Source organism: Lacerta agilis, chromosome 8, assembly GCF_009819535.1.
Source record: "Lacerta agilis isolate rLacAgi1 chromosome 8, rLacAgi1.pri, whole genome shotgun sequence".
Lineage (NCBI taxonomy): Eukaryota > Metazoa > Chordata > Lepidosauria > Squamata > Lacertidae > Lacerta > Lacerta agilis.
The window spans coordinates 60998800-61022338 of NC_046319.1; the positions used below are offsets into that span (position 1 = coordinate 60998800).

General features: G+C 43.3%; 1 protein-coding gene across 1 annotated transcript in view; it reads right to left on the bottom strand.

Annotated features, from left to right (window-relative positions):
* Positions 1–2609: 2609 nt before the first annotated feature.
* CRYBG2 (crystallin beta-gamma domain containing 2) overlaps positions 2610–23539 on the bottom strand; it is a 60983-nt gene continuing 40053 nt past the window's right edge. Inside the window, exons 4-21 of the mRNA XM_033158692.1 lie at positions 21787–21834; positions 21526–21644; positions 20432–20588; positions 19320–19459; positions 15947–16073; positions 15543–15578; positions 14231–14367; positions 13275–13401; positions 11502–11644; positions 10435–10561; positions 9052–9084; positions 8560–8672; positions 7888–8017; positions 6608–6747; positions 5794–5917; positions 4647–4805; positions 3931–4090; positions 2610–3298 (exon numbers count right to left, since the gene is read on the bottom strand). Of these exons, the coding sequence (XP_033014583.1) occupies positions 3210–3298; positions 3931–4090; positions 4647–4805; positions 5794–5917; positions 6608–6747; positions 7888–8017; positions 8560–8672; positions 9052–9084; positions 10435–10561; positions 11502–11644; positions 13275–13401; positions 14231–14367; positions 15543–15578; positions 15947–16073; positions 19320–19459; positions 20432–20588; positions 21526–21644; positions 21787–21834 (2109 nt within the window). The 3' untranslated portion in view covers positions 2610–3209. The remainder of the gene's footprint in view (positions 3299–3930; positions 4091–4646; positions 4806–5793; positions 5918–6607; positions 6748–7887; positions 8018–8559; positions 8673–9051; positions 9085–10434; positions 10562–11501; positions 11645–13274; positions 13402–14230; positions 14368–15542; positions 15579–15946; positions 16074–19319; positions 19460–20431; positions 20589–21525; positions 21645–21786; positions 21835–23539) is intronic.

Consider the following 23539-nt stretch of genomic DNA (forward strand, 5'->3'; position numbering starts at 1 on the left):
TGCTTACACACACACATATATATAGACACCAACGTTTCATTTCCCTTCTAAACATGTGAAAGCCACAGTCTGCAGTCTTAGATCACATGCAGATAAGTGTGGGTTTCCTGTTGTAACCGAGGTAAGTCAACATCTTTCTTAACAGGTTCGCATCTTTGTTCCAGAAAGTGCAAATCTGGTAAGATTCAGCCTTGAATGCGGACCAAATCAAATATCTTGTCCAAAGATACCTGTGACACTTCCAGGCAAAGCTATGCTGTGGGGAAACCAGTTTCCCTATTAGTAGTCAAGGTGACACAAGACCCTCTTTCACATTCTCTTGAGCAAACTAACTTCTGGGCTATGCCACTCATCAGGAAGCATGCTCTTTATTGGCTGAGTTTCCTTCCTGGGTGGGACAACACAGTCCAGGAGGGAGAAAGGTTCTATTCCACATCCCAAACTGTTCCTAATGATATAGGAGATTTGACCTTCCCAAGGCACTGGAAGCACATCAATATTTTATATGTTCTGCACTTGACCCCTGTTGGGCATAACAGGCTCTGGGGCCCAGTCACACTTAGATGTGGCTCAAGTTCAGTCCTGACTGCCTGCCAAAGAGGCCACACCCCCTACATGCTGGGCTTTCTTCCCCTGAGTGGTGGGAAGGGACTTGCTCCTTTGCCTTCCTTTCTTGATTGGGAACTGAAGCAACGGTTGAAACCCGTGGAGAAGCCACACCCAGAAATAACCACATGAAAATATTCCAAAGAAAGCTAGAGAAGTAAATGGCCCTGCCTGCATCCAAGAAAATGGGCGGGCTTCACACATAAAAACAAAACTTCCAACAAAACTTTGTTATGCTAAGCCCCTGCTATTTCCACTATGCCCTCCAGCTGCACATTGGTTAAATAATTGATCTTGTTAAACTCCTAATGCACGACTGCATCATACTTTTAGCAACTGCCTGTTAAAAGATTGAGTATGTGCCACAAAAGGGGATGAAGATGCATGCATTTATTTTCAGAATGTGTACATCCATGCAAGGAACCACTGCTAGCTCTGACTCTGCAGAGTTTTGTGAGATGTACATATAGTGAAAAACGTAAGCACCTTTATTTGATATCTACATGCAAAATGGCTTCCTGGCGAAACCCTGCTCCTTCACACAAAAAGACTGAGGAAGAACTCATGTGCTATGCGCTGTTGAAGCAAACAGAACCCTCTAGTGGTAGAAATGGGAAATAGCAGCAACAATTTCTCACTGCAAATCGGTGTCTTTCCCATAGCCCCAAAAGCTGGGTCTATGAAAAGTGAGGCGAGGGTTCTGAGAACCAGCACATGTAAGAAGCTGGTCCTGGTTTAACAACCATCAATGCAACATGTCTCAGTGGTGAATAAATATGGGGGTTTGCCTAATAGTGAGTCAGACTGCTGATTCATGTAGCTCTGGGTACGGAAGCAGATCCCAAAGGACTCAAGCATGGATCCCTATAGGAGCAGAATTTACGCAGTGCAGAAGCTCACACATCAAGAACTGCTTTTCCCCATATGAACTGACTTGGACCTTGTGATCCACATCTGAGGCTCTTCATCATCCTGTGCGAGGGGTTCAGAGGGCGGCAACAAAACAACAGGCCTTTTCTGCAGCGGCTCCCCACTTATGGGGTGCTCTCCCCAGGGAGGCTCACCTGGTGCCTTCATTACATATCTTTACGTGCCAGGCAAAAACATCCCTCTTCTCCCAGGCCTTTGACTAATTAAACAATCTATGGCCTTTTAAATTGTGTGAGGGTTAATGTTTTTGTTTGTTACTATGTTGTGTATTTTGTGTTTTTATATTGGTAAATCACCATGTAAACCTCTGGTGGGTGGCACAGAAGATTAATAAATAATAATAATCCACCAGCACTGCAGAGAAGCTTGAGAATAGCATGGGTTGAGGTTGATATTTGACAAACTATAGCAGGGGTGGTTACTCTGTGGCTCTCCAAATGCTGTTGCTTCTAACTCCCATCAGCCCCAGTGAACATGATCAGTTGTGAGGGGTGGTGGGATCTGTAATACTACAACATATGGAAGGCCACAGGCCAGCCATTCCTGCACTGTGCCAGCAGCAGCAGCAGCAGCAGCAGCAGCAGCAGCAGCATAATTAATATCCTGCCTTTTTCACAGTCTGGGACTCAAGGCAGCTTACAAAAATTAAAACAACACAGATAAAATTAGGAGCAGTGTCCAGGCAGAAATTGCTTTTAAAAAGCTTATTTTTAAAAGAGATTTTGCCTAAAAAGCTCAACAACTTTGGCCAAAAAGTTTAAAAGTAATTAAACTATAATACAAAAACAACTCTATTAAAACGCAGATAGTGAAAACAGCACAGCTTTGTAGAATTGCAAGAACCTAATGTTCACCAGTGCCTTATAATATGGGGTTTGAACCCACATTTGTGTGATTCTATTCCTGCTTTTCTATTGTTTATGATCCCAGCTGGCCAATTGTTGTTGTTACAGGCATTTCTCTCCACCACCCAAAACACTTGTGGGCAAGATCCCTACATGTTATGCCCGTGGTTGTAGCCAGTGTCCCCATGAACATGTCCTAGTGGCCAATAACAGAGTCAGCACACCAGCCAGAGAGATGGATTTATAAAAGGCATCGTATCATACACAGGTACATAAATAGAGTTTACAAGGTAGCCCATCCCCTTAGGAAGAAGAGCACAGGGGAAAGGGAATGGGCTGCATGCAAGGACAAAAGGCTCATTCATTCTGTATGTGTGTGTTCATTTTAGATATTCATATATAAGCCTAAACCAGCAGGGCTGGGGACACCTGTGAGGCTTTGGCAGCTTGCTTTCCTGTGCTCGCACAGGTGAGCTGCTTGAACTTGTCCATTCATGAATGATCCACGTATCAGAACTCGCCAGTAATCTCCATCTTGCTGGGCTCAGCTCCAATTTGTTGGAAAAGAACCAGCTTTTGTCTCCTTCCCTCTACAGAGTCCCTTGAGGGGACAGAATCTCTGTGCTTCACAGAAACATTCTCCTCTTTCTGGGCTGCAATCTGTGGAGAAAGGATTGCACCTACTAACCAAATGCAGCACCCAGTCACTTATCCATTTCAGCAGCTAATCCCCAAAGATGCAGCTTGGTCACAAAAGGACAAACGTCTGTGACTTGCAGGCTGGATTCTAGTTCTGCACGTGACACGGCTCTCCAATTCCTGCTTTCTTCAAAGCACCCGGACGTCCCAGATCTGTGTAGGCCTTTCCTCCGAAGAATCCCAGAGGATGGCATGGTCCCGGTCATAGGTTCGGCCTCCTACATGGAGAAAAGGAAGAAGAAAATGGGCACAACTCCTCAGAAAGGCATTTCACCCAATCAATGTTGTTTGTATGCTGCCCTAAGAAGGATTTGTATCCTGAAAAGCAGGATATGAATAGTTATGATAGATGACAGATAGATAGATAGATAGATAGATAGATAGATAGATAGATAGAAAGACAGACAGACAGACAGACAGACAGATGATATATAGATGTCCCCTTCACTGTTGCTGGACTAGGCCAGGGTATGCTGTGCATAAACATTCCAAGTGACTTTTATTACCTTGATATAAGCTCAGAGAACAGAAAGCAAGTTCCATTAGGTTAGGTTGAAGGAACTGGATTGTAAGCATTACATCTAGAAAAGATAATGCATGAGAAGTGCTTTTGATGTTTGAGAGTGCTATACACATGTTAAGATTAAATAGTGGTGCGGAAAGATTGAACAGGAATTTCTAGGAATGGTGGGTGACATGGGGAAAAGGTGAAAGGAAACGGAGATTGAAGCATTTCTAGCTATATTTCATCCCTTCTACAGCCACATTACTTGCTTCCTGGCCTCAAGAACTCCCTCATGTGCCTAAATCTGAATAACAGCAGCAGCAGCAGCAGCTGCCAATGCCTTACCTTTCACATCCAGGACCTTGTTTTCAAACATCTGGCTGCAGATTCTCCCAAAGGAATCGATTTGCCAAGTCTGCCGGGGCAGTCGGCTCTCAGACCACAACACCACCTTGGATCCCTTTGCAGCTGGACCAATCACCTGCAGGCTCATGTTGGGCGCAACCTGAAAGTCGAGAGAGGCCAATTCAGTGTTGTATGAAAGTGCGTTGCTTACAGACAGTGAACATCTAAAGCTGAAGTTGACTTTTACTGAGTCAAGCCATTGGTCTATCCTGCCCTGTACTACCTACTCTGACTGGCAGTGGCCTTTTGAGATCTTTCTCATTACCTGATACCCAATATCCTGTTATCTGGAGATACCTGGGATTGAACCTGGGACTTTCTGTATACAAGACATGAGCGCCATCACTGAGCCATGGCACCTAAATACAGACTTTTCTTCTATATCAGCCCAGCATATACCCTTGTGGGTGACATTTTATATGTGAAGCAGCCTTCTCATCCATCTGTTTAACTATTTATTATATTAATGATAAACGGATTTGGATATTAGTTTTGCCTGGCTTACCCAAATGCTATGTGGACAATAGAGGGAGCGGAACGATTTAAACTTGAGGGTATTGTATGGGGTCTTCTTGAAGCAGGCCTGGATTATCCGTGCACTCCAGTTGCTTCTGTCCCTGTAAGCCACACAAGAGGAAGGAGAAAGAAGCCCTCACCTGGTTCTTCACAAGCCCCTCTTCATAGTACCAGATGGAGCTGCTCTTGCCATTGAGCTCTGAGACCAGAACTCGCCCAGCTTTCATGTCTTCAACGTCATCCGGGACAGACAGGAAGGACTTCAACTCTTCGTTTTTTATTTGGAAGTAGATGCGTCGCTGGGGAGAGGGAGGGGAGAGTCAGACAGAAAGAAAGGACAATCACTGTGCATTCATCTGAGCTGCTCAGCAAGTTCCATGCTGTGGAGCAATCTGACCAAAATGTCCATTCTCAGAATCATGCATGTATGCAGGGTGGATAAAAATCAATGATTAAAAAAAAAAAAATTTAAATCGGTTGTTTTTTTTAAAAAAATTAAATCAGATTTTTAAAATAAAATGCTTTTGGAGGAAAAATCTTTCTAAAGTTAGTTTTCTATTTAAGTTACATTATAGTCCAAAGGCTATCCATCAGGAAATAAGGATTTGTTTAAAGTTTTTCATGTGTGCTAAAACTCAGTCTAAGTTTTTTTTTTTTAAATAAAAAAAATTGTTTAACCACATTGGTTAACAAACATGGATGCATATGCTATAACGTTATTGTTTTAGTTAAATAAATTATTTAAATTGTTATTAAGGAAATGGTTATTTTTCTCCTTCCCAATAAAGTACAGCAGAAAAGTTGTCCAAATATAAACAATAATTTCATTATTATCTGTCTATGTATTTCTGATAGTATAACCAAACCAGTAATTTTTGATATAACTGTAAAAATTACTGTGAAAATTTATTATTCCAAATAATCTGGTTGTAAATATTAAGAGGATGCCAGCAAGGTTGGACTTTTCTGTAAAAAAATAATGATTTAAATCAAGTCTTACTGACTAGTGATTTAAATCGTGATTTAAATTGATTTGATTTTAATCATATCCACCCTGCATGCATGCCTCAGTGGGAAGCAGGTATGGTGGAATCGCCAGCATTCTGACATCTACCTGCTCTCCAGATTTATAATGGCCCACTTGAACATTTAAGCAGCTTGGGAAGGGAGAGGGAGATAGGGCGAATGTGCCACATACATCTGGTTAACTGCTTTTAAACTGCTCCTTAACCAGTAATCCTTTTTCCTATAACCCCTCCCCAGTAGACCAGAGCACTGGGCACTCACCTGCCGGATGGGGTAAAGGGAACTGATGTGCTGAAGTCCACTGTATGTCAGCCAGTTGGTGATCTCCATACAGTCCAGGAGCCACTGGCGGCCTCGGAAGTCGCTGTGTTCACACAGCACCCAACTGTATGTGGGAATTGGCAGAGCAACAAACAATGGGAGAAAAAGCATTAGCAGCACAGATCACCTTGGCCCTTCATCAATTGGGAAATGGTAATTTTAAAAAGGGAGCATGGGACCTGCTTGCTGTTGACACTACAGACCTGGCCAGTGTTCATGATGGCCACATACTGTCTCCTAGACACCTCCAGTGGCTGCTAGACATTTCAAAGACTTTGGGACGCAAGCCCATAGATGTAAAATTTGCACAGGCTAATTCATTTGAATAGGTGTAACTTTAGAATTAAAATGTGTCAGAAGGCAAGCCATCTGCTTTCTCATCCAAATCAGCGCAGATAAAATTCTTAATTTAATTTGCACCCCACCACAAATCATTTAATTCCCCAGGGGCAGCGATGTTTTTGCCATACAATTCCCTCTGAGAGTGATGGAACATCAAGTCCCGTAACTCCCAGGGGGAATGGCTCCTCTACTCTATTCCTAGTGTGTGGTGGCAAGAAGTCCCCAGTCCTCCAGGCTGTGGCTGGCAGGAGGACTTTGGGGAACTGCAGCTTTAAAATCAGCAGAGAAACAGAAAGGTGCAGACTCAGTTCTGCCCCATGTAGAATGGGTTTGTCCATCCCTACCTAGCCCTAACGACGGCCCAGGTCCTTAGGTGTGATAGCCTTGCAATAGCAGCTCATCCTTTACTTACATTCCACCCTTTACCCGCACAGAGAGGACATGGTTGTTGAATCCCTCAGCCTGAAGGCTGCGCACTTCACTGTTCAGCTCGATCTCCTTCCCTTCGAAACACTCCAGTCCATGTAGGAAGATGGAGGGCTCTGAGAAGAACTGTGAAACAAAGGAAAACATAGTTGAAGGGCAGGGATGCAACTGGGCTCGAGGAACAGGCAGAAGGCAAAACACATGGAAACCTTAATGTTGGGGTGGCAGGTCTCTGAGCATTCAGGCCGTGTGAAACTCCCAAGTTTTGACAAGGAACTCACTTTGGTTGGCCAAATGAAAGATACCTCAAATAATGACTAATCACCAGCATATTGCTGATAACGTACTGCAAAACTCTAGATGACCACCCCACAGTGGTTTCATGTAGATATTAAACAACATAAAATTGAATCCTGAAGGCTCCATGGTGCCAAAGAGCACTCCCCAAGTATCACCCTCTGGAAACAACCATCCAAGGTCCTAACTTGGACAGCCACTCCAGAAGGATACCATATCTAGCAGTAAAAAGGTAAAAGGACCCCTGATCATTAGGTCCAGTCGTGTCTGACTCTGGGGTTGCGGCGCTCATCTCACGTTAATGGCTGAGGGAGCTGGCGTACAGCTTCTGGATCATGTGGCAAGCATGACAAAGCCGCTTCTGGCGAACCAGAGCAGCGCATGGAAACACCGTTTACCTTCCCGCCGGAGCGGTACCTATTTATCTACTTGCACTTTGATGTGCTTTCGAACTGCTAGGTGGGCAGGAGCTGGGACCGAGCAACGGGAGCTCACCCCGTCGTGGGGATTCGAACCGCCGACCTTCTGATCAGCAAGCCCTAGGCTCTGTGGTTTAACCCACAGCACCACTGTACAGTATATAGTAAATTTGTGAAACCTAACTTTTTCCTTCAGATTTTGCATCAGTTTCAAATGAGGTCAGGTTTCTTGTTGCGTGTTCTAATATCCTTTTTTGTTTGATGGCTAAATTGGTACCATAACAACCCAGAGACATCGGAATCTTGTTGCTGCTGCACCCAAACATCTTTGGCAATGCCTTGGGCCCTATTGCAGAAATTCATTGTCCTATCTAAATTCTTGTACGTCTAATCCTTTCTAACCACCATTTAATTTAGGGTACAATTTCCATATCTTGCGGTAGATTGTTCCATAAGTTAACTATGCGTTATGTGAAAGAAGCACTTTCTTTTGACTGTCATTTACCTACTGCCAATCAGTATCAGAACCAAGAAGATGTTCCCAACTTACAATGGGGACTTTCTTCAGCGAGCGGATGGATGTGGTGAAGAGGCAGCCCATGGAGGTCAGTGTTGGGTACTCGCCTTCAGAGAGAATGTGTTGCTCTCCATCAAACTGGGGGCAGTCATAGAGAATCCAGCTGAAACAAGACAGAGACGTGATTGATTCCATCACTCAAGTGGCAGCAATTTCATGCTCAGGGCTGTAGATCGAAATCTTTCTCCACTCAGGTGTTTCAAAATCCAAAAGTAAAGACAGTTGCTCCAGGATGACCTTTCATGCCAAGCATTATTTGTTCAGGTGAACAAAGAATCAAGGATAGCCTCAGTAGCCAACATTAAACCTTCCAGACTTCAACTCCCAATAGCTCCAGCCAGCATGGCCAATGGTCAAGGAAGAAGGGAGCTGTAGACCAGGTGTGGGGGATGTCTGGCCCTCCAGGTGTTGCTGAACTACAACTCCCATAACCCCCAGCTATTGGCTAGGCATGCTGGGGCTGATGGGAGCTGTAGTTCAGCAACATCTGGCGAGCCAAAGGGTCCCCACTCCTACTGGTCCAGCAACATCTAGAGAGGGTATCATGCTGGCAGTCCCTGCCCTAAATCTTTAGAGCCAACATGATGAGTTCTCCACATCATGCCATTTACATTCAGCTGCTGTACTGAGGAAGCATCACTTTACCTGCCTCCATTGACCCTGCAGGAGCGTGGGATGAAATTCTCTGGAAGTGAGGCTTGGTCTTCCTTGAAAGAGACATAATTCCCCAAGAAGTCTGGATCTGAGAAGAGTTGGATCTGAGGAGTCAAGAAAATGTCAGATATGAACAAACTTGGGAAATAATGAACATGGAGGAATCAGACCTGGGGCAGACGGAAATATCTATATCCTGCCAATGTAATTGTGTTTTCTGACAGTCATTTCTTCTCCCCCAAAGAAACACTGGGAGCTGTAGTTCTGGAAGGGGGGGATAGAAAAATACTTTAACTGGAAAATGTGCTGTCACCAAACTACAAACTTCTTTGTAGGAAGTCACAACAGACTGATAAAAAAAGGAAGTATGGGATAACAAATTTTTGTGTGAATCAACAGCCCGTCTGGTAGCACCCATGTAACAGCAGTGTGATGGGAATAAGAACCACCCTCATGCTTTGCTTCTGAAGTCCACCTGCTCACCTGAGAAATGAAGTGTAGACTGTGTTCCCCAACCTAGAAGAGAGAGAGAGAAGAAAAAGAAATAGTACACAATGTAATCTTTAGGCAAGCCTAGAAAGATAAGAATTATGTGCTTGACTGGATGGTCTTTGAGATCATTTATTCAATCCAAGAGGGGAAGATCCAGAAAAATGCATCCCTCTGGTTAAACAAACCAAATTTTGATGTCTATGATCAGAGAATCAAAAATTGTAGAGTTGGAAGGTACACCAAGGGTCATCTAGTCCAGGCATAGGCAAACTCGGCCCTCCAGATATTTTGGGACTACAACTCCCATCATCCCTGACCACTGGTCCTGTTAGCTAGGGATGATGGGAGTTGTAGTCCCAAAACATCTGGAGGGCCGAGTTTGCCTATGCCTGATCTAGTCCAACCCCCTGCAACAAAGGAACCACAGTTTAAGAATCCCTGGCAAATGGCCATCCAACCTCTGTTTAAAAACCTCCAATGAAGTCCACAATCTTCTGATATAAGCACTAAGTACCCCTTTGCAGCCATCCCAACTTCCTTCTACAGTATATCTTCACAACAGCCATGTTGAAGTGGGTGAGGTTGGGAGCTGGTGCCTGGCCCAAGGCAGGCAGTGAGCAAAACCAATAATGGGTTTTAAGAGCCCATATTCTGAATATTTTCTTTTTGTTTATAAGGGTTGGCAAAAAGCTTGTATTTTGGTGAGAGATGTGAAACTCCCAAGGCTTAGAGGATTATTATTAAAAGCTTATGCTATAATAAATTTGTTAGTCATTAAGATAACGCAAGCAGTGGCGTAGGAAGGGTGGGACGTAGGGGGCGGGGCGCCCTGGGTTCCAGGGAAAGGGGGTGACACTTGGCGGCCCCTCCCCAAACCAAGCCCTGCTGCCCAGCCCCCCGTCCATGTTGCTTTATGGACGGATGGGGCAGCCTCACGAGTCGCCGCTCAGTCGGCGGCTCGCCCGGTCACCACGGGAGCAGCAGCGCTGGGCCGGATGCACTGCGCATGCCCAGAAATTCTGGGCATGCGCAGTGCATCCGATGTGCGTTGTGACGTCATGACGCACACATCGTCATGTCAGGACGCCCCGCCCCCGGGGGTGCCTTCGTGCTGCTGCCCCGGGCGGCCAAGAGGCTTCCTCCGTGCCTGAACACAAGACGTATTTTGTGGTGGTAAATTTCATGTGTTGCTTTTGAGGGGAAGCGGGCCCTGTTTTGAGAATTGCCCCCAAACTTCTTAATCTGGCTTTGCACAAAAACCTATTTGGAAACACAAAACGGAAGGATACGCAAAGCTCTTTCTTGGAGACAGGTGGGATTGGGAACATGGTTTCTGAACTGGGGACACATGAACGCAGAGCTCTTTATTCTCACCTGTAGGATAGGTTGCACCGAGGAGATCTGGCAGCTGCTTGCACCCCAGTCTTCACAGTTGCGGTACACTCCTTTCTCCAGGATATACTGCTCCCCTGAGAAATTCTTATCTTCATAGGCCACCCACCTGGCCGCAAAAATGGAAATGGATTATCTAAACCTCCTTATTCAAGATCTGTCACCCAGAGCACTCGCAGCTCAATGTGTGTGTTTTGCTGACACATCTATCATGTGAAATTTCTACTTACAGTTCTTAATGAGCATAAACACTGCTTTGCTTCGTTCTCCCTCTAGCCTTTGGTGCAACCATGTTGCAATAATCACCACTCATCCTCGTTAAGTCTGGATACTACCTCCTCCATTCCCTATCAAATGGTTACAAACAGCAGATTTTGGATATGTACGTACTCTGCCTGCATGTGAAACATATTCTACCCCTCAAAGAATTCTGGGTTCTGTAGTTTACCCCTCACAGAGTTACAATTCCTTACAACCCTTAGAAAACTACAGTGCCCAGAATTCTTTGAGGGAAAGAATGTGCTTTGAAGGTAGAGTTGTGTACACAGATTTGGGCTTTCCCTGACACCTATGCCTTCGCTTGCTTTTTTAGTGTCCAGACTGATGAATAGTTTTGATCATCTCAAAAAGCTTGTTTGCATCAAACAAAGGAGGTCTTATGCTACTGTTCCTTTCCCCCTCTCCATTGTAATTTTTATTATTTTCATTAAACAGTGCAAACAACAAATATAACCACACCAAGTTACAGTATTTCATTTACAAGCTTGTATAACAACAACAACAACAATTTTATTATTTGTACCCCACCCATCTGACTGGGTCACCCCAGCCACTCTGGGCAGCTTACAACATATATAAAAGCACAATAAAACATTAAACAATTAAAAAAAAACTTCCCTATAAAGAATCAAAGCGCAGTGCAGAAGCTTGTGAAGATTTATCTTGTCGCAGGGATCATGTGCCTCATGCTTCACCCCACTTTCAGTGAAGCCCTGATGTGGCCTCCCCACATATGGGGTTGAGAAACCAGAGAACATAACGATACTCACACTCCACTGAGGACATGGATGGATTGTGTTGTAGTCCCGTAGCTGGCCAGCTCAACATCTGGCAACGCTTCACTGAGCTCAACGCTGGGCCCGTCTTCAAAGTCCATGGCCTCAAACAGCACAAGGGCCGGGTCTAAGAAGTCCTACCGAGTGAAGAGAAATAAAATGTGTCAAGCACAGCCAGCAGCAACCCATCTCCCTGCAGATGGATTTCCAAGAAAAAGGAGCCTCGTTCACATCCTATAGATCTGAGTTAAAGAAAAGGAGGAAAGTTAAAGAAAAGGAGTTAAAGAAAAGGAGGAAAGGCAGTGGGGATGGATTGAGGGGAGGAGCATGGTTGTCTTTGCATTCTTGTTTACTACGTTTCTAGTACAGAGGTTTTTAATCCATATTCACACGATGTTATCCAAAATGTATACGCAGAAAATGCTACTGTTTGATGCATTGTTTCTGGAATCAGCTTCACACCAAATGGCGTCTTTAAGCCATTCCCAATTTGTCTCTAGCCAGGTTGTGAGCATCTTTATGTATGGTGCAAACATCCCCATCCTCCTGTCAATGACCCTTGGTGTGTACACAAACAGAAATGAATCTGACACTAATGAAACTATGCTGATGTGAAAGGCTACAGTGTGGGGGAGGGGAAGAGCTGTGAAACACACCAGGGAGGAAACAACTTTACAGCACTCTAAGTTAGTAATGTGAACACACCGTAAGTGATAGCAGAAGGTTTAGGGATGATTGTGGATGTTGTGTAGCTATTATTTTGTTTTTTTGTTAACTGTTTAATAACAACAACGACAACAACCAAAAAATCAATTGCTCAGGCTGTGAAAAGGGAATGAGTTTGTAAACAGCCTGTTGACAGGAAATTGCTAATTGAAAATGCATTTGGAAATACTGTGGCATGGAGAAAAAAAATAACTAATTTAAAAACATGTAACATGCTTACTGCTACTGTTTTAATTGCTTTTGATTCTGAATTTTAAATTGTTGGAACCTGCAGGAGAAGGGTGGCAAAATCATCATCATCAACAACAAATTTGTTCTGTCTTTCTACAGAAACCATACTCAAGTGGTTGACAATTAAAAAAATAAAAGCAATGAAACTACAAATGAACAGTAAGGAAAATTACTATAATAGCAGCAGTTAATAATAATAAAATATAATAATACATGGGACACCCCCAGTGCTCCTTTCCTCAGTGCAGACACACGTGAAATAATCATGTACACTAGGATGATCTCTTTCGATTTCAAGGGGGCGTTGTCCTCACTTTCGTAATAAATAATTGGGAAACTACAGCCTGCATCCTGCTTACACACTGGACAAACAAGACCTATAATTGCATTTTCAGTAGTTTCCATTGCCTGTCCCTGATACAGTCACTATTCCATGGCCACAAAGCACACTCAGTTCTTAGCCAGCTGTTTCGGAGGCTGTACCTCCCCTCAAGCTCTTTCCCTAAATATTATTTTTTGTCCTTCGGCAAACTTTGAAGGTGCCCCCAAGTCTGTTAATACCTGCCTCGTGTGTGGGTAGTGCTGGTTTGGCTACATAAGCATCAGCCGGAACACTGGAAGTCGAGGGAATGTTAAAATAAATAAAACAAATAATACTTCTGAACTAGTCCTGTTTCTCCTTGATATGGCTGAACTTTTGACACTTCTCATTTTAGGAACTCGGCACAGGTCTTAAGCCAGGAAATTTTTCTTCCCTCGTGGCAATAAATCTCCCATCCATTGCCCTGTTAAGCAGACAGGTTTTCTCACCGTCCGAATCAGCCGAAGTGACACTAGTTCTTCATTGTAGCCTCCCCACTGTGTCCAGTCATTGTACTCTCCTTCTTCCAGCAGGTACTGGTGCCCACGGAAACCTTCCTTCTCATAACCGATCCAGCTAGCAAGGTAAAACAATCCGACAATAAGAGAGCGTGCAGATAGCACAAAAGACATTACTCTCCCTTTCCTTCCAGATGTACAACCATCTCTCTTCTCCCCCATCCCCAATAATTCATGGGCACTTTTGGTTGTCCCGTTGCCCTCAGAGGCTTGGGGGCAACGGTGGCCCAGGAGAGGGAATTCTCTGTGGTGGCAGCCCCTATGTCGTGGAGCTCCTCTCCATCTCAGATGTCAAAAGCCAGTGTAATGAGCTGTGTCTTCAACATTCGCCGAAAGATGTGTCGTGAATGTGCCAGGTGCAAACGTTAAAGACATACATTGTATTTTAATTGTCATAACCCCCACTAGGGAAATGACAACAACAAGCAGTACTGTTTATATTGGGGTGGGCAGAAGGTGTGGGATCAGCTGTTAGAGCCATGGCTGTGTACACACTCTGCCTTTAAAGCACATTTGAAGCACATCCATTCCCTCAAAGAATTCTGGGCACTGTAGTTTACCCCTCAGAGCGTTACAATTCCCAGCAACCCTTAACGAACTACAGTGCCCAGAATGCTCTTGGATGCCAGGAGTTGAGGAAAGCAGGTGGGCTAAACAGGTAAGGTTGAGGATGGAACAGGATCCAAGGGAGCAGTGGTTGGGTTGAGGGTCACTTTTCAGAGCAGACAGTGAATGTTGCTCATGCTCAGACTGATGGGCCAGTTCTGCGTCAAGGGCTTCCCAGACCTGGGTGATCAGGGATTGGTGTATAGGAGTCAGCTGACAATTACTGCTGCCTAGATGGCTCCTTTGCGCTACAACACTTATTCATTCTTCCAAATGCTCACCAGCCTCCCAGGATTTTCAGAGAGCCTGCAGTAGACATCTTGGAGTCCTGGTTGTTTTCTGGCTTCTTCAGGTTGTAAATGTCTCTGCTTACTTCCCAGCTATGACCCAGAAAATGTGGCCTCTCATAGATGAGAGCCTGAAGAGGAAGAGGGAGAAAGAGAGAATGAAACATGGAGAACAATGAGAGTAAAATGGCGGATACCTCCTTCTGGTGTTTTTCACAAACTTTTGAACCTTTCTTGCTATTAAAGAAAAGAGCACCCAAAATAATGAGGGCCTGGAGCAACTCACTTTTGAGGAAAGCTTACAATCTGGACTCCTTAAATATCTGGGATTTCTTTTTATAATAGTTCTTGTGGCTGCTGTGGTATGCTCAATGATGTTCAGCTCATGTTTGGAAAAAGCTCCAGTATGGAAGAGTTCCTAAGTCCATAATCACTGCTTTCTCTCCCCGTTTCTTTTGCATGCCACTCTGTTCATCTACATTTTACAGTAGGCTGTAGCCACTTGCTATTTATTCCTTTAAAATCTATCAGCACCACCCCCAACAGCCCAAAGTACAGTGGTACGTCGACTTACGAGCGACTCGACTTCCGACGTTTCCGACTTCCGAATCAGTTCCGGAAGTGAAAAAATGGCCGCCGCTTCCGAAATTTTCGAGTTACGAAGGGGAAACGGCGGCACGATACCTCGACTTACGAGGTTTTCAACGCGGTTTTTTCGACTTGCGAAGTTTTTTTCCGTTCCAAGATGGCGCCTTCGACTTACGAAGATTTCGACTTACGAGGGCGCCTTCGGAACGGATTATCTTCATAAGTCGAGGTACCACTGTAAAGGATGCCTGTTGGACATGTTTCTGCAAAAACTACACATTGGCATATTTTCTGCATTTTATTCTACGTGCAACATTTCAGTTTTCTGAGCTCCAAAATATGAAATGCCTGTTGTAGAGTGTGTTTTTGTCAAGGACGACAGACACGTGCATATTTTACTCAGTTTCATCAGGCATTACAGGTAATGGCAGAAGGAAGGAGGAAAGGTGAAACAAGAAAAGAGAAACTGAACTCACAACTCAGGAAGACCCCTTAAGCTTTCTTTCCCTAGGTACATTAACTGTCTAATGACTTTTTCCACTCAGTACAGTGGATATAAATTAATAAATACTTTAGCTTATTCCAAACAAAGATTTGCTGAAGCCTCTTGCTGAAATGTGCAATTCTAGAGCTAGCTTAAGTCCTCTAGCCCCCTTTTCTGCTGGGAAGTATTTTTGCCCGAGGATCAAATTCAGCAGCAATCATTTCCCCCTCTTACCTTGGGCTCGCCAGGCCTTTCCACGACAGGACAGCCCTAAAACAAGAATAAGCCAGAGTGAGAATTCTGTGAGTGGATCTGTCCACTCCGTCTTCCTTTTCATGGACCACTCTGCCATCGTGAGGACAGGATGGTGGACTAGATGTGTGTTAGATCTGACGTAGCGGGGCTTTTCAAATATAAAATGTCATTCTTTCAAAAAAATATTTGCTGTCTCCATGCAGTTCAAGCCTGCCTTCTAAAGTGTAAACAGGAAACCACAAGCAAATGCATAGCTTGGACACTCATGCCCCAACATATATTTATGATTTAGATTTATAAGCTGCCCATCACTTATAATGATCCCAGTTTATGCCCCAGCTAAGGTTGAAAACAGGAGGAAGATGCTGCCAAACAACACTTACCATCTTAATTGGATGCATGGAGCAGATTGAGGGGTCCTTGGCTCCCCAGGCTCGCAAACTGGGATACCCACCGGGTTCTAAGACATAAGGATCGTCGTCAAAGAAGGGTTTTGAGTAAACAAGCCACCTGTGGAACATAGAGAGAACCATGAACGACTGCTAAAACTTTGTAGTGTCATGTGCCCAATGAACTGAAAAGAACATCCTAGCGGCAGCCCTGAAAGGGGAGAGGAATGCATAACTTGTGGCTGGAAGACAGCAGTCATGTTCATACATCATGGTAAACCATAAAGCATATGCTGGGAGGAAACACACCAGAATCCCTAGCTTAGCATCAAATCCCAACCAGGGATCATGGTTTTGCTCCAACAAGCCCTATTCAACGAGCGAAGAATAAGCCTTGGCTACAGAATTTAGTTTGCTGCGAGGGAGCAGACCACAATCCCAGGTTTCGACATAATGCTAAGTCAGGGAACATGATTCATCTCCTCCCAGCGCCAGGAGGAGGGAGCTCGAAGGAGCGAAACAGGTGCAATTTTGCTTGTGCATGGTAAACCATAGTTTATAGTTTACCATGATGCAGCCGGAGTGAGGCTTCTGAGTTGGCCAGGTGAGATGTAAACAGCAGGAGTTTGGTCTTGGGTCTTGTGTATCATCCTAGTCTGAAGAGTCTAGTCCACTCAATACTCAGACCAATATTAAGCCCCTAGCTCTGTCTCCAGCAGCTGAAGGCAGGGACTTCTGTGCTTCTGAGACATTTGCCATATTCCGGGATGAGGTGGAGAACAGGAGGGAACTGACTTTCTCAAGCCCTTAACAGTTAACAGTACATATCGTGGGGGTGGGGATTAGGGGTGGGGGTGGGGGTTTAAAAAGCTCCCCTCCCTGTATACAGGGAAGCTCCAGCAGAGTGGAAAGGAAGGACACACTTCCCACTTCCCTCTTCTCAAGTCCCACCCAGTTAAATAGCAATACCAGCAAAACCACATAATGTTTGTTATGAACTGACACTTCAGTGTGTCAGCACCAATAATTGGGAACTTCCTTCGCAGCAATATTAGGCAGGTGAATTCACCGTATTGTTTTCAGCAGCAGCTAAAAACTTTTTGTTTGAGGGAGCCATGTAAATTTGAATTGTATTTTAACACATAATTTTATTTTATAATGTATATTTTAAAACTGTTGGTTTTATTTTGCTTTTTAAAGTCCAACTTGTTTTAAATATCTGGTTTTATCCCTAATTTTAATATATATATTATGCAAACTGTAGATTTATTTCATAATGCTAAAAAACATTCTTGTTTAGACAAGCCTACTCAGATGTTTAGAAAGTTGACGCGTATTTTAATCTGTTTTAGCCTATTGTTATTTTAATTTTTTGAAAGTCTTAAATCATTGCTGTTCATTTTTCTTAGTGATAATTTTATTGCTGTATTTTTTTGTAAACCGCTTTGTGGTATACGCATTTTATGACATAAAGAGATAATATAAATGCTTCATAATGCTGATTTTTATTTGGATTATTTTTTTAGCCTAACTTCTTTCTAGCATCTGATTTTAATTTATATTTTATCTGTAATTTTAATGCGTATTTTATGCAAACTGCTTGGAGGCTTTGATGCTTAAGCGGTATATGAATCGTGTTGAATAATTTGAATTTAATAAATAAAATGTTCAGGTTCCAAGCTGAGAGCCTGCCCCCAAACTCAGACTTCTAGCACTAGGATGGCAGGTCTCACTTGTCACTGGACTAAAATGCATCTATCAAATCTAACCCCAAGCTCAGTGTTGCAAGCTATTGCACTTTCCTCCCATTAGGTCAAGTGTGGATTTACAAATTGCTACAAATATGCATGCAAAAGAAAGGCTGAACACATACTTGCTAGCTGGAAAGCTATGCAAATGAAGCCATGAACCTTTAACTACCACTGAGTCATGAGAGCATTTGCACATACCAAATACATTTATACAAAAAAAAATAGTTAAATGGACCTATGCCAGAGATGCTTTTCAGGTTGGGCTGAGCTGAAATTAACTCAGGGTGTGTACAGATGTACTTTAAAAAGAGGACTAAGTGCTGCTTTTTCTCCTGCTGAACAAGTTTAGCTCCCCCCACAGCTTTTCAAAGCTTTCGACAAATGCAGCTGATCAGCAAACAGCATCTCTCTTGCACTTCCACCCCCAAATGGCACTTGAAAATGTATCCAATTTAACGTCTGTTTCAGGGCCTTTTTTTAAAAAAAATAAAAATTTAAAAATACATAACATCTATTTTTAAAGAGGTGAAAAACTGATCCTAGGGAGGCAGGTTCATGATAAGATCATAAGATGAGCCCTGTTGGTTCAGACCAAATGTTCATCTAGTCCAACATTCTGTTCTCAGTGCCCAGCCAGATGTTTATGGGAAGCCTGTGCTACAACACTCATCTGCTGTCGTTTCCCAGGGACTGTTATTCAGAGATGCATTGCCACAAGCCCTAGCTAATCATTGCTGCATACAGCCAACTTGTACCCCAAACATGGGCAAAACCCCCCATCAAGTTTAGGAAGACGATAGTAATATGAAAGAAACGTACTGCTTTGCCATAGTTCCACTTCTCAATAAATATACATTATAGCGATGTTCACATGTATCACAAAGTACCAGTAATGGTTTGCTTTAGCTGTGGTTTGCAGATGAGCAAAGTAACTATGGCTTGCTTAATCTAATATTGGTTTAGATTTTCTAAGTGCTGTTGACTTGCACCTCTGTTGCCAGATGAGTATCTGATGTGAGCTGCTGAAACAAACTAGGATTAAACTAGACTTGTGGGTTCAATGTGATGAGAAACCAAGAATAACACAAACTGAAATGTATAAGCCAATCTCAAACCATAGTTTCTGGTTTGATGGCCACAAACAAACCATAGTTGGCTGACTGGAGTATGTTTATACAAACAAACAAACAAACAAACAAACCAACCAACCAACCAACCATAGTTTTCATTACTTACAAGCCAGGCCAAAGTGTGTCCTAATCACAATTTAGCCTTTGCACAATAATCCTCCAGGCTGTGATCCTGTGTTAAAAATCAGATTATTGCTCTATCTACCTCCCCGGACCATCAAATACCTGTCCTATGTTGAAAAATGAGGAAACACATGCATAGGCACACACAACTCTTTCCCATAATATAATGCATTTTCTATGTAATTTTCGCTAATATACACATTCTTGTGCACACTTTCCACTAACCTACCCATTTCTGCATTTGGTTGCAAATTAGGTAAGTTTACATTAAAATCCAAACCAAACTGATTTTCTCCCCCATCCCTAGTTCTAGATCACTTCTCACATCATGAATGCTCAAAGCATTTAAAAGCTGTCACTTACAGGCCAGAGTGCACTATTATAGAAGCTGCTTGCAATGGCTGGTTGTGAATTCGTGTGTCCTCTGCGGAATCTGTGAACTTCTGTTTTCTGCCTTCTCCATTCTCCTCAGAAAACAAACTGATCTCAGGAATCCTGTAATCCTGAAAGAGAGAGGATTGGCCTGTGAAAGGGGGGAAACAACTACAGAACTCTTCGTTTTCTCGCCAAACTGATTTCCAGCATCCAGAAATGTACCGCAAAGTCCAATTACTACACTGCCAGGGGACAGAGATACCTTACTGGGAAGAGTTCCAAAGGCCTGTGTTGACATTAGGGCTGCAAACATAATGGCTGAAGTCCAACGCCCAAGAGCACACAAGTAAGGACCAATGCAATCAATGCCATTCGATGCAGCAGCCCCTCGACCTCACTGGTTTCACCTTGCCCCATTCCTATCCTGATGCCACTGCTGGGAGAATGCCACTGCCTTCTCAACCACCCTAACTGGTCATAATTGCTAAAACTGGAAGAAAAAGCTTCTAGGCTTCTCCTTTCGGTAATGTGGGAGGGAGAGGAGAATGTGCTAGCTCTGGGGAGAGCAGCCCAATCATGTAATGCTAACTCATGGTTTAGTGTTACATCCAAATGTGGTCACTAACAACTCAAATAAGCCCTTTGCATACATTCAATGAAACAGGGTTGCCATATTTCAAAAAGTAAAATTCCTGACACCCACAAAGTTGTTGAGCTTTATTTAGGAAACAAACCACCAAAATTGTCGAGAAGAAGGTCCCCAGTGCCACTGACCTTGTAGTGCTCCCCAAAATCTGCCTCTGCCCGCAGTTCATAGGCATAATGCAGTCTTGCTCCCTGCCCCATTCTTGTGTTTTCCTCCCTCCCTTCCATCCATCCATCCATCCATTCATCCATCCATCACAATGTATAGAGCAGCCTTCCCCACATGATATTCCCACACAACATGAACAATGGCCAAGTATGATGGGAGTTGCAGTCCAACAAAATCTGGGAACTCAAGGTTGAGGAAGGCTGGTATGAGATCTGCATTTCCAAACAACTGGCTTCCGCAAGAAGTAGAAAGACGTTACTCACAAATGGAAAATAGTCCTGCTTACCCGCACAACCCTCTTGAGTGAGCCGATATGGAATGGAGCATTCGCAGCTGCTGCCCCTTCTTTGTGGAATATTCTCCAAGGGTTGGTGATCTCCACATCCCCTTCTGCCAGCACACACTTCCGCCCATGGAACCGTGGCTTCTCGTACATTACCCAGCTTGAGAGGACACGACATTGGGTTAGTTCCAAGTAGAGTTGTGAGTAGGGATGGTTCTGTCTATTTCAGTTCTCTCAGTCTCTCATTTTTCCAATCTTAATTTCAGTTCTTCACATTTCCACCGCAGTTTGCAATTTATTTATTTTTACAATCCTCATGAGCATTTAAGTGCAAATTTCTCTGAATATAAATATTTTTGTTTGCAGTTTTGACTAATGCACACATTTTTTGCAAGCAATGTCTCTTAAATGCATTTTTGTATGCTGTTTTCACTAACGTGGTAACTTTTATGTGCACTTTTACCTAACATATGTATGTTTTGCGAAAGCTGGTTGAAGTACTACTTCACAAAATTTGGATATGTGCAAATTTTGAGAGCTGGCTGTGTTTTGGTTCTCGTGAAGCATTTTAAGTTGTGAACCTTCACAGTCCATATCTGCACTAGAATTGTTTTTAAGGTGTTTTAAATATGTGCTTAATATTCTTTATTGTTTTATTTCTTGTTGATGGCCGCCCGGGGCACCTTTGGGAGGAAGGGCTAGTTAAGTATTTAATATATAAAATAAAATAATAAATGAACACTGCCTGGAAATTATGTCCCTTGACCATTTAAGATGTCAGAGGGCAAGAATAGGACCAATGGATGGAGAGCATATTTTGACTAAGCATTAGGAGAAACGTCTTAATCTGCTTCTGATTTCACTTCTATGCTGTTTCACTGTGTTTTCTGCCTGTACAGTAGGGATGGGGACCTGGGGTCCTCCAGACATTGTTGGACTACAAATCCCATCACCCCCTTGACCGTTGGCCCTAAAACCTGGGGGTGATGGGAGTTGGGAGTCCAACGACAGGTTCCCCATCCCTTCTCTATATGCACAGCACACACGGCCCTTCCCTGCAACACAACCCAAAGCAAATCACCCAGAGGCTTACTTACCCTCCACGGATCACTCGGATGGAGATGGTGTGGCAGAGCTCCCAAGATGTGGCATCAGTGATATCACCCCATATTTCTCTCTTCTGACCCCCAAAGCCTGCCTCAGAGTACAGAATGATCTAGCGAGAGAGAAAGGCAGAAATTGAGATTACCACCAATGCAATAATACCCAGCCCTTAACTTTCTCCCTGCAAGCATATCAGCCCCTTGCCCAGGCATTTGGCAACAACAGCCCCCACCCCTCCTTTTCGCCCTCCATACCTTTCCAGGTCGCACATTAATCTTCGTCGGCAGCTTCTTTTCCTCTTGCTGCAATTTAAACATGAATGGAAAATTACATTAGGAAATGGGGCAAAAAGGTTACATTTCAGAAACGTCTAGTTGCCCTGATTCCTCTCCTGCTCTGAAACCACTATTTGCATTGGAAGGGAAAGAAAGCTTCCCACCCTCTCCATCGGCAACATGGAGATAATAATCCTTGCCTATCTCATATGAAATTAATTAATTAATTAATTAATATATTCCTTGTTTGTGGAAAACACACACATGTATACACAAAATAGCCCCTCTGGGGGGAATTCAGCATCATATTAAGGTGATCATTTGTCAACATAAGCATTTATGTTTGCCAAACAGAGTGACCTTCCTTCTCTTCCCCCTGTATGCCATTCAGGGAGTTTGCCGGACCCTGCAGAGCTGATTTGGAGGGGGGGGCATGGGGGAAGAAAGCCCCCCTCCCAATGCACTAGTGGGATTTGTTGATTTGGGTCAGACTAGGGATAGGTGAATGTGGCAATTTCAGTTCCTCATTTTTCCAATCTTAAATTCAGTTCTCCCCATTTCCACATCATCCAGCGATTTTTCAAATCCTGCAAAAACTGGACTTTTGTGATAAGGAAAGCGATGGTTAAATGCTGCGGAAAGTGTGGGATAACAATTGCTTGAGAGAACATTGCCCAACCTTCCCACTAGCAAATCATAATGGACACTCAGTAAATTGTTTATGATGTCCAACCTTTCCACAAAAGTTGTGCGAACAAATAATAATGGAGGCTTAACAAATGGATCATTGGGAAGTAAGGGACATGGGGGAAATCTGATTCGGTCCACATTTAAATGCAAATCTACAGTCATGAATCTACAGATCGAAACACAGTCCTTTGAAATTTATGCTTTTCCTAATTTTCCAATGCAATTCTACAGCCAAGTAATGTGTACAAAAATGCATATGCTGGGTGAAAGTGTGCATAAAAATGCATATATTGAGTGACAATAGCATAGAAAATGCATTATATTAGTGAAAGAAACATATAAAAATGCATTATATTAGGGGACATTGCTTTGAAAAATGTACATATAGTGGTACCTTCTAGATGCGAACGGGAACTGTTCTGGAGCCCCATTCACAGCCAGAGCAGTCCACAACCCCGCTTCTGCGCATGTGCGGGTCACAATTCGGCGCGTCTGCGCATGCGCATGACGTCATTTGACGCGTCTGCGAATGCGTGACCTGCCGAATCCGGAAGTAATCCGTTCCGTTACTTCCGGGTTCGGCGCGTTCGTAACCTGTGCTGTTCGCAACCTGCAGTGAACACAACACGAGGTACGACTGTATTGTGCAAATTTTTTTACAAACCTGTGCATTAGGAGAAATTTGCACTAAAATGCTTATGAATTTTCATGAGACCTTTTGTTTAAATTGGCAAACCAATGTGGAAATGCACAGAACTGAAGTTAGGAAAAATGAGAAACTGAAATCGACAGATTTACCTATCCCTATATGGAAGCAACCAAAGTTTGAGCACGACTAGGAATGGTTTATACTATTTTGGAATAATAATGTGATTATCAGCAGTCCTTTTCCCTTTGTCGTAAAATAAGTATATTTTGTTTTATTTATTGTTTAAACCAACATTTTAAAAATTATTTCTAAAATAAGCATTTTAATGCATTAATTATAAAAAGAAGGAAAAGAGAAAGACAGAGGGAGAGGTGGGGAAAGTTTGGACCTATA